Here is a 10,629-nt window from a genome sequence, read left to right as displayed (position 1 = left end):
AATACATCACGTCCTTGGTCCCAAAATATTTTACCACATAGAAGCACTTTCCTTAGCAGCATAGCAGGTGTAAGATTCTATGTATGTGGGTGCAATATAAATAGTTAGTTGCTAACTTGAAAATAAAAGACATCTAAAACTTCAGTAATGTCAGCAAAGAACGAAACAGTGATGATTTCTTAATTTTCTTGAAATCTCAGAGCTTTATTACATACCTGCAGAAACTCCAAATGATGCAAATTTATCACATGGCTGCCAAGGTAACAAACTGTGAGAGGATCAGATGTATTTCCTCTGAGACTGGTCCAATTAATGTCCATCACACTCAGCTTGGCTGTCATTCACAATAAACCAAGCTTTCTTTTGTTAGCAGCCCTATGCAACATATAAAAACTCAAATACGGCAAAAGAAAAGTAATGATAGCAGCTACAATGTTTAACTCAATTAACACAGTCAAACATTAGTATTTAGTAGTGTCTGTCTGTAGTGTTAATTTTCCTTTTTTCATTCTTTCCTTGTTTTTTTTTATTTGTTTATTCATAGCCTGATATTTGTCTGGTAAATAAAATTTACACTGACACCTCTGACTTGGCTAGCGAAGAATACAGTGGAAAAAAACAAAACATACACAAAAAAAAAAAAAAAAAAATGACATTTCTTCAAAACAACCTACAAAATATAAAATTGCATCTTTCTGTATCTCTGGCAGATGACAGTCACTGCATGTTGGCATTTTGGATCATTTCAGTTTGTTTGTTTCGCTACATTTAGTGCAAGACCTTTAATCTCCCCAAATCCAAGCCACATTTTTTCAGAAACTGTATAGAGCAGATTAAAAAAGATAAATAAATAAAAACATAAATACAACATGCTGTCTCCTAAACAAGCTGTCAGGACATGACAAAGCTGTTATTTTATTAAAAACCTTTTCTGACGGAATAACGATGTAAAACGTGTGATGTTTTTACCTCAGAACAATGACTTCCATGAGCAGGTACTGTACATGTGACAAGTTTGAAGTCAGTGATATGTCTGTGGGCTAAATGTTCACATCATTTATCATTATATGTTACAGGATTAAAACAAATCCATGAGATTGATCGCTCTTCTACAGGATAAAACATTATATAATCTCACCTTGTGAAATTTTCAGTCATAATATCAAAATAACTTGATAGAATCTTTTGTAAAACATTGCTTGGTTTCATATATAAACCCTGGAACGAACCTTGAAGCATGTTAGTGTGTGTGTGTGCGTGGGCACAGATAAGAGTGCATGGTGTGAGAAATTGACCTGCTCCTCAGACATATAGATTCATCGCACCATCTGCTCCAGAGCTGCATCTCTGTTATCATACTGCTGTTAACTTCAAACTTCTGTCAGACTAGTGAGCTAAACTAGTTCTGCAGTGCAGCTGTCCACTCTGATAACAGTTAGAATTAGTCGATTAAGCCAAGCCAGACTGTTGGGTCCTAGTCCAGACAGGTCTGGGTTAAGTGTCCTTTGGAAGTGGGCTGTACAACAATGGCATTGTAGATTTGCACAGCCGTGGGCCAAGTGGGAGAAGTCAGGGGAGGCTGTAAAAAGTAATTTAATAGGGTGAAACAAAGAGGGAGGGGGTATTAAATAATAAACTGGGTAAAAGATGAAGAAGAATGAGGAAGAATTCAAAACTCTTCTTGGTCTCCTCGTGTTCCTTCGTCAATTTCCTCATCTTCTGGTGGTGCGAATCCCTCCTGCAAAAGACAGTCTGTGAGTGTTTAGGTTTCAGGTTGTACTGCTGAGCCATAAAATAACTGCAGGCCTGTCTGTTACAGTCTTCTCCAATGTTGATTTCTTGCATTTGTTTATATCTTGACTGCAGTTCAGATTTCCTTGCAAATTCCAAATTGCATAATTCTGCAGTGTCTGGGATTAACAAGCAGCCATTCTAGCAGGGGGAGCCAGGTCTCTGTACTTCAGAGTTCCTTTATCTTGCTTTGAATACTGGATTTACTAACAAAATCTAGGTTAAAGTCAGCTTTCTATAGTGACTTAATTTCTTCTGGATAAAGGATACACTTTATCAATTAAAATCTGATGAGTTATAATTGACTTATTGCACAAGTGCATGACAACGTTTAGACTTTACAGAATAAGAGCGTCACTGTGCCATTAAAACAGAAGGATGTAAGAACAAATGAAACCTGCTCTTACAAAAAACATATATTTTCTGATTTCCACTCTAAAAAGATAAACGCTCTTTTAAACATCTTGCCTTTTGGCAATATGTATATAATTAAACAATGCTTTTAAAGTTACAAAAATGGGTATTTCATAGTGGATTTCTGGCAATAAAAATCCCAGAGAGTCTCTAAACAGATCTGATACACAAGAAATCAGACTGAATTGCTGTGTAAATTAATTTCTCTCTAAAACCATATGTGTGCTTATTAAAGGCATATTGGAACTTGTATTAAGTAAAATATTATATCACTGTGAACACAGGTCTTTCACCCACCTTTTTACAGCTTATTTTTAACCCAAACTACAAAGTATAAAGTAATACAACCAAATGGGTACTGTGACATTCTTTGATTTGGTTTGAACAAACACTAAAATATGTCCATGAGTGTGGTGCACTGCTTTTACCTCGGTAGCATACAGTATGTCTATGATTTTGCTGAGGACTGGGCTGCTTCCATTTTCGCTCTCTTGGCAGATCAGCTCAATGTCTCTCAGCTTTCCGAAATAGAAATCTCGCTCTTTCTCCAATCCATCTATAGTCAGTTTCAGATCCATAATCTATAATAATCCATAATAATGAAAGAAATGAAAGAGAGGCAGGTCAAACTGCAGAATGGTTGGATGGTATTCTCAACATGAAACTGCTTGTGCCACAAGTGAGTCTCAAAATGTAATGAATATTCTAGTGTGATTTTTAACATTAAAGGGTCTTTTGAGCACAGAAATGGATGAAAGATTTGCACAGGAAGCTACAACATCATCATAAAACATCTGAATAAGTCAGAGCAGTGGTACCTGCTGGTTGAGCTCTATGAGCTCAGCATCTCCTCCATTTCTGGTCACTGGAGTGTTCCTGCGGGCTGTTGGTATGTTGATCTGCCTCTGTGGAGCGGGGACGCTTTTCGGTGCTGTGGGAGACGTTCTCATGGGGCCTAAAAGAAAGACAAGTTTATGTTTACACAACTACAACAGTTTGAATCTTGACTGAAGCCTTTAACTCACCACTATAACATGATATGTAAAAATAAATTTGCGCCTTTCCTGCTTTACATGTGTATAAATGTAACATGCTGTTTCACATGGTTGTTGTGAGAAGTCAATTGTTTGTGGGTCCACAGAAGTGTCCTACTTCCACCCAACCATTAGCATGACCCATTAATAGAAGGAAACTGCTCTAACTTTGGCCAGCCTTAAGCTTGCCCAACCTAAAAAAACATACATGCATGTCACAAAGCAATGCTTTTAAACACAAAGAGCAGAAAACATCTGGAGATTTTGGTACTGCTTTTAGCTGCAGTTTCCTTTTCACACATACACTTGACAGCAGGAGATTCTCTGTAAGATGCATTCTCATCAGCGGAAAAACTCCAGAATGGTGCCTGTGTAGAACATGCAGGAGGTTTTCTTCTCTGCCGCAGCACACAGCACATCAAGAATAGTTAACTTGAATCCCTAATAATCCATAATTAAAATGGTTTATGTTTTAACCTGTTAATGCTGTGCATATATTTTTTTATACATAGTGTTTCTGATACCAATTCTATCACTTTATGTTTTTTTTGTTTATGTTTTTGTTTTGCTCAGAAGCCTGTTGTTTACAATCTGACACTTGTCCTCTGCCCCCTGGTGGATACTTTTTGCACTATACTAAAACAGGAGCTTTTTTTTCATTTGGTAAAAGGTCCAAATAAAGATTTCAGATTTACCACCCTGGGCAGATCAAGTAAGACACTCTGAAAGCACAGACTGAACACGCACATGCAAAATGGAGGGGATGTTACCTGAGAGAGGGGGTCTTTTAGGTTTAGGATGAAGGGGTTCACCTAGGTTAGAGGTGGGGATGTGGTTGCATGAAGAGGTGAGATCAGTGAAATGAAGTATTTAACTTCACACACAGTGGACCTGTGTCTTACACACACTGACACACAGAAAGACACTTGTTGTGATTTGTGTACCTGGGTTAGGCGGAGGTGGCGTTCCTTCCTGGCCCTGCCTCATCATTAGAGGGTCGTATTCTTTCCCATCATAGTTGGCATCAAAAAACTTCTTAAACCACTGAAGGAACTCAAAGTTGTCCTGGAACTTCCCCTTCACCAACCTCTCCACTGGGATGATCTGGGAAGGATGAGGAGAAGGACTGAGAAACAAAGTACTGAAGGAGTTTATTTTCCTTTTCTTCTTTTTTATACAGAGCTTGCCAGGAGCTACGGCATGTCTTTAAATGACAGGAGAGATGACGTTTACGTGCAATAATGAAGTCATCGTGGGACGATCGGCCACATCTTCAGGATGCAGAGCATGTCATCATGATACTCATCACCTCCCTTTGCTCTTATTTCAGCAACAAACATTACCTACAGTTTTTTTTCAGTCTGCTCTCACCTTGTCCACGTTCATCCTCTTGAAACCAGCCTGTAAGACCTTGAAATTGTGGATGTATTCATGCTCCAGTTTGGCATTGAACTTGACTTTTTTCAACAATATACACCCCGGAAACAGCATGTCCATGAACTGGCAATAAGCAGCGCCTACAACAAAAACATGGAACAAAATTAAAAAACTTAACATTCATTTGGACTTTAATTAGAGGACTGAGATATAGCATGAATTTTTACCTGAACAGAGCTGCTCAATCTTTGTGTAGGTGAGCTGTAGAGAGTCGTTGACCCACGCCAGCATGTCATGACGACTCAGATTCTCTACAGTCATAGAGGTGGAGTAGACATTCACCGCCATCCTCCTGCTTCATACACATACAGATTTTATTTCACAACTAGCTGAATGATTAACTTTTGAATGATGAGGCTGAAAAACACATTATTTATATTAACACACAAAATATAATAAACTATGTAATATTTACAGAATAACATTGCAATCTTTGTATGGAACATAAACATCCCCAAAAAAAACTAAATTATATGGATATTATTGATTCCTATACAGTCATACTAGCCAAATTAAAGAGTTTGGAATAACAGATCTTTCTGAAAATGTTGCTTGAATGATTAAATGCTCATAATTTGTTAAAATAAAGCTATTTAGTCTCCTATTCAGTCTGTTTCTTTTCTTTTTTTTATTTGTTTGTTTGCTTCTTCGCCTAATTATCTTATCTTTTAAAAACGTTGATAAGCTACATGGAGTTCTCTGACAGAAAGTAGGACATCGCCGCATATAAAAACCTCTGCTGATAAGGATTGCAATGGCTGAGATGATATAAAATGTGTATAAACACCTAATCTGAAACTTAAATAATTAAATAACTATGAATAAATACAAAGATATAAATGTGTATGTAAACATACTCAGTGTCATTAACTGACTTTCATTCAAGGAGAAACTTTGCAGGACAAAAACAATATTTAACCTATCAACAAAGTTCTGAAAGAATTTGTATAATATCACAGGAAAAAATGTTGTTTAAAAGTAATGAGCGGCAGTCATTACTTTTATTCATTTTATTTAGAGTTATATTCCACTATTCAACATTTTTTCTCACAGTGATGACACAGCAAAACCCTAGAAATTTAATTATTTTAGCAAATGTGAGGTAATTTATTTATTTTGATTTAAAAAACTGTTTAATCCTAAATGTTACTCACCTGTACTGGGTGTGTGTTTTGGTGTGTACTGTTGAGAACTGGGTTTTGTTTAACCACCTTAGAGAAAGACCTGGAAGATACAAAACAAAACTATATAAATAAACCACATTTGTTGTTGTATGGGGAAACTGTGTGTGCTATGTCCAGAGAAATGCCTAATTTACTAAATGGGATTAAGTTTGACTTCATTGGAGAGATTTGGTGAAGCTTGGAGGACACTGTGATATTGTTGACGTTGCATCCTTAAAGCAGACAGGACCGCGTCTTTGTGTTGGCAACTTATTTCTCCCAGTCCCAGCGGTGCATATAGCCTTTATAATTTTTATTTTCAGGAGACAACATGTTTTTAACTAAAAGCAGCGCACACACTATTGCAACTCAGACACATGCACGCGCTGTCTCACTGCGCGCAGGCAGGTGACACACTGTGTTTCTCATAACTGTCTTGTGTACAATAATAAACCAGGTCTGCACCAGCCTCTTAATGACCCATTATTTGAGTCAGGTGTGCTGCAGTATGGACATATTGAAAACCTGCAGGACGCTGGCTCAAGAGGTCCCAAGTTGGGGATGCCTGCTCTATGGCAATTCAGACACACACGCACCGTCTCACTGTGCGCAGGCAGGTGACCTACCGTGTTGCTCATAACTGTCCCATGTTTCTGTGCGTGCAACAATAAACCAGAGTAGAACAATTAATCATTGTCAAAAAGAACTGAAATGTTTCTGCTCGATTAGTATATTTTCCATAAAATGTATTTTGCTCCAATATAGGTCGTAACAACATCTGCATACAGAACAGGCTATGTTCTTATAATAAACGTATTACGATGTAACGTGATACGTTTAACGTTTTTACAATAAACTTATCACGTTATAACGTGATAAGGTGCCAGTTTTTTGGGTTTTTTTTAGGTGACAGCTCCACGTTTCTGTACTATTGCAACACTACAAAGTTAAAAACTCAAAACCCTGCTGTAAACAATCTGATACTTACTTTCTGCCCCCTGGTGGATTGTTTTTGCACTACAATAATTCTGACATATTACACAGTAATAAATTGTATGTTAATTATTTTTGGGTCAAATAAAGACTTTAAATAAAGAAAAATACATTTACACAGTCTTCACTGCTATATCATAAGAAATCATAATTATATTTTTTCTTGGCTCTAGGGGTATTTATTTTACTGTCAGTGTACAGAAAAGGGTGTCAGAGAGAGGGTAAGACATGCGACAAAGGGCCTCAGGTGGCGCCAAACACCTTGTCAAAGAGCTGTAGCCTCTGTACACGAGGTGGTGGTTAAACCAGTTGAGCTAAACACCACCCAATGATAATCAACATTAATTTAACATTTATCACTTAAACACAAAACATTAAATATTAAAATGCTTATTCCAAACAAACTGCCATATTCCAGTAATTTGAAGGTCAGAAGTTACATCTCCTTCTCAGTCTCCTTGTGTTGGCATCTTGTGTGAAGTAAAGACCAACAAATATCACTGTTTTTTTGTTTTTTTTTCCATGTTGTCTCCCTACTCTGACACATCCTCCTCCAAATCATAACCACCCTTGTCCTCCAAGGGCATGTTGCACATTATAACTTGCTGCCATAATGCCCGTTACTGAAATGACAGCTCAAGTACCTTTTTAATGTTATGAGTCCCCTTTGTACTTTTATTTTATTACAAATTCCAGAACATTTTAGGCCCAGAATACATCAGTGATATGTTCAGAGAATATAAACCGAGCAGAGCTCTTAGATCCAAAGACTCAGGTCAACTCGTCCAGACCAGAGTCCAGACTAAACATGACGAAGCAGCATTTAGCTGTTATGCTGCAAAAAAATGGAACAAACTGCCAGTAGAGATGATACTTTTCTTTTCTCATGCACCTATGCAAGAAATCTGTACAGTAACTTTGAACTTATCTTACTTTTAATCATTTTCATTTATGAGTTTATTATGTTTTTTTTAATATATTTGCCTTTTGCCACTTTTTAATGCTTTCTTTACACCATCTGTAGTGCTTTTAATGTTTAATATAAAACACTTTAATTGTCTTGTATATGTAATGTGCTATTGAAATAAACTTAACATGGTTTTGCTTAAAATTATTCTAAAAGCTGAATTAATTTTTAAACGATTCAAAAAGCTGTATTTTATGTCTACTGAAAGATTACATAATAGCCTACATATCTTCTGGACCGAACCGTGCTGAAGATAAACTAACAGGCACTAGTTTACTCATCGGGCCACTAATCTCTGCCTCGGTTAATCTCTTTAGCCCGAGTGTTTAACATGCTCTATCACAGTTCAGCTCAAATCACCACTCATGGTGTCCAACAGGAATAAAAACCAGTAGAGCAGCAAAGCATCACAATAAAACATTGAGATAAGGAAAAATCCAACAATACTGAAGCATTTCCTGTTAACAGGCGCTCTCCAACATAAACACCATACAGGATGTTACATTCAACAATCACTTCCTGACTGCAGGACTTCACAGAGGTGACATCGTCTGACTGGCGAATGCTGCCAGTTATTACATGTGACAAACTCAGTGTCCTCATATGCAACAGTAAATAAAACCTTTGTTGATTTGTTGTTGTTATTTTTCACTGGTTGTCTCATCCAGGAAGGAAACAAGCTGCCAAGTTAATACAAACTACATCCCAGTTATTTCGACCTGTTGAGCAAGTTCATGAAGAGGAACATGATACTACAACAACTCCCAGTTTTATTCATCTGTTGTCAGCAAAGCTGAAATCAGAAACTTTGTTAGCAACAGCTTTTCTTTTCTTTCTATTTTTTTTAAATTAATAAACATTTTTTCGTGAAAATAGACAAAGTTATAGCAGTTCAAACCTCTAAAATGTCAGAATTTCCTCATTCAACCATAATTATAATGTCATATTATTATAATTTGATATCTTTGAAGTTTTGCCCTGAGGGCATTTTATTAGGATTGATGAATATGTTGAAAGAGTTAGAACTTTATTATGAATTTATAATAAAATAATAATAAAAATAATGTACCCTCTGTTTGAAAAATCATCAGAAGCACAAATCTGGACTCTCCAAATTGACATCTACTCACCTTGTTATCGTTTGTTTTTTCCAATTTCTAATTTCCAGACAAATCTCTAAAGATTTTGTTTGTATGTTTTATTTAGAGACATATTTCTTATCATTACTGTATACAACCACAGCGGTTAAATGTATATCAGACTGACATAATAATAATAATAATAATAATAACTATGTCTTACCAATAAAATAAATAAAAAAGATTGTAAGATAATCTATTCAAACTTGTTTTCTATTATCAAAATCTGAGATAAATGTGCATTGTAATATTTTTGTTAATGTCAGCAGATGTAATTACACCATATATTCTGAGATTAAAATGTTATAATACTTTTTTTCTACAGAGCATGTAAACTCTAGAGAGTGAGACTTTTACTAGCTGAACTTTGGAGTCGGATTTACTGTTCACATTTGTTGTTTTGGCAGCTCTAAGCGTTAAACGGTGCGACAGGCACCGCTGCCTCTGTGGCTGGCCAGCTAGCTTCCGGCTAACTACTTACTCTGCTACCGCTGCAGGTCGAGATCAGAGCGCGTTTGACTTTTGCTGTAGAATTAAAAGAATTTCTAGCTATTCCAGTCTCACATTCGCGGTTTCAGCGAACTTCAGATACATTCAGCTATAACTGAAAACGAGACTTTGTCTAGTCTAACCTTACCCCCCTCTGGAGGCCTTTTCGATAATACACAAGCACATTACCAATGAAAAGAATGCCTGTCTCTTACGGGACGGTTTCATTATTTAACCGAAACATGAATCAAATCTATGTTAAAACAACTTAAGTTCTCTACCAGAGAGGTAAAATTTAAGTAAAGTTGAGTTGGTATTACTCACAGAGGCAAACACTGTCCCCTTCACTGCCGTCCCGTTGCTTCTGTTGATGGGTTTTCCGTTGCTATACCCCCCGACTGTCGTCTCAGCAAGTTGCGCGAGACTGCGCTCACCTAAGCTGCCAGCACTGAGCATGCGCTAAACAGTTGAGGATTTATACAGTGGGTTTTCAGTAAACCTGATTCCTTGCAACAGCCATAATGGAGCCCCTTTCCAGTCTCTTCACAGATAGAAAAAGTGCTCAGATCTATCATTCAGTCAATATAGAAATTACATTATTATAAAGGGACTTTATAGGCTTTCAGAAAGAAAGATGAAGACTGAATTAAGAAACCAGCAGAATAAGTTATGAATCGATTTAACTTGAAATCAGTTCACTCAACTTAAAATTGAAATCCACAACACAGTTGTGGATAATCTATTACATACAGTGAAATACATTTTAGGATCTTGAACAAATCTTTGTATGAAAGGGGAAACCTAACAGAAAGGCTGTGATGTTCAGTTCCTCCGCTGGCATTTATATGAAAGTTTTGTTGCAGAAAATGATTGCACAGATTAAGAAGCACTTTTAATCAGTCACACAAAAAAATAGTCAACAAAGTTCATCACAACATCCGTAATTAAACTGCACCATGAAAAGAAATATATATGAAATAAAGAGGAAAATTACCAGCTATTTTGAGCCTGACTTCATTTTATAATTGAATGATTTGAGTGATCAGATTGTAAAATTGGGTTAGAAAAACAATGTGTTCTTCAGGCTAAAGAGAAGATGGATAGTTCCGCTTGTTATCAGCACACAACTGAAACCTTATCATGCATGAAAACATGCAGGTGGATTACCCTTTAACATCTGTGCAATCTGTTAAGGAGCAATT

General features: G+C 36.6%; 1 protein-coding gene across 2 annotated transcripts; it reads right to left on the bottom strand.

Annotated features, from left to right (window-relative positions):
• Window positions 1–188: 188 nt before the first annotated feature.
• LOC121633902 (microtubule-associated protein RP/EB family member 3-like) lies at window positions 189–9,847 on the bottom strand. 2 transcript variants are annotated; one of them, XM_041976224.1, is made up of 8 exons: window positions 9,752–9,847; window positions 5,831–5,900; window positions 4,844–4,971; window positions 4,611–4,756; window positions 4,184–4,343; window positions 3,024–3,160; window positions 2,634–2,786; window positions 189–1,738 (listed from the first exon to the last, which is right to left on the bottom strand). In XM_041976224.1, the coding sequence occupies exons 3-8, from the start codon at window positions 4,962–4,964 to the stop codon at window positions 1,670–1,672; spliced, it is 786 nt and encodes a 261-aa protein (XP_041832158.1). In that variant the 5' UTR covers window positions 4,965–4,971; window positions 5,831–5,900; window positions 9,752–9,847; the 3' UTR covers window positions 189–1,669. The 2 variants fall into 2 exon arrangements, with proteins under 2 accessions (XP_041832158.1, XP_041832159.1); XM_041976225.1 differs by having other exon boundaries at window positions 4,844–4,968.
• Between the last annotated feature and the right edge of the window lie 782 nt (window positions 9,848–10,629).

The sequence above is a fragment of the Melanotaenia boesemani genome, chromosome 22 (genome assembly GCF_017639745.1).
Source record: "Melanotaenia boesemani isolate fMelBoe1 chromosome 22, fMelBoe1.pri, whole genome shotgun sequence".
NCBI classification, from domain to species: Eukaryota; Metazoa; Chordata; class Actinopteri; order Atheriniformes; family Melanotaeniidae; genus Melanotaenia; species Melanotaenia boesemani.
The sequence above is the reverse complement of the archived record's forward strand: the minus strand, read 5'-3'. Positions and strand labels throughout refer to the sequence as shown.

What these genes read in the sequence shown, in the direction of transcription:
- LOC121633902 (XM_041976224.1), bottom strand. Translation starts at nt 4,964, where the DNA reads ATGGCGGTGAATGTCTACTCCACCTCTATGACTGTAGAGAATCTGAGT. An exon ending in GATTGAGCAGCTCTGTTCAG is followed by an intron (nt 4,757 to 4,843) that starts GTAAAAATTCAT and finishes TTTTTGTTGTAG; the next exon opens with GCGCTGCTTATTGCCAGTTC. An exon ending in TCATAGAGCTCAACCAGCAG is followed by an intron (nt 2,787 to 3,023) that starts GTACCACTGCTC and finishes GGATTATTATAG; the next exon opens with ATTATGGATCTGAAACTGAC.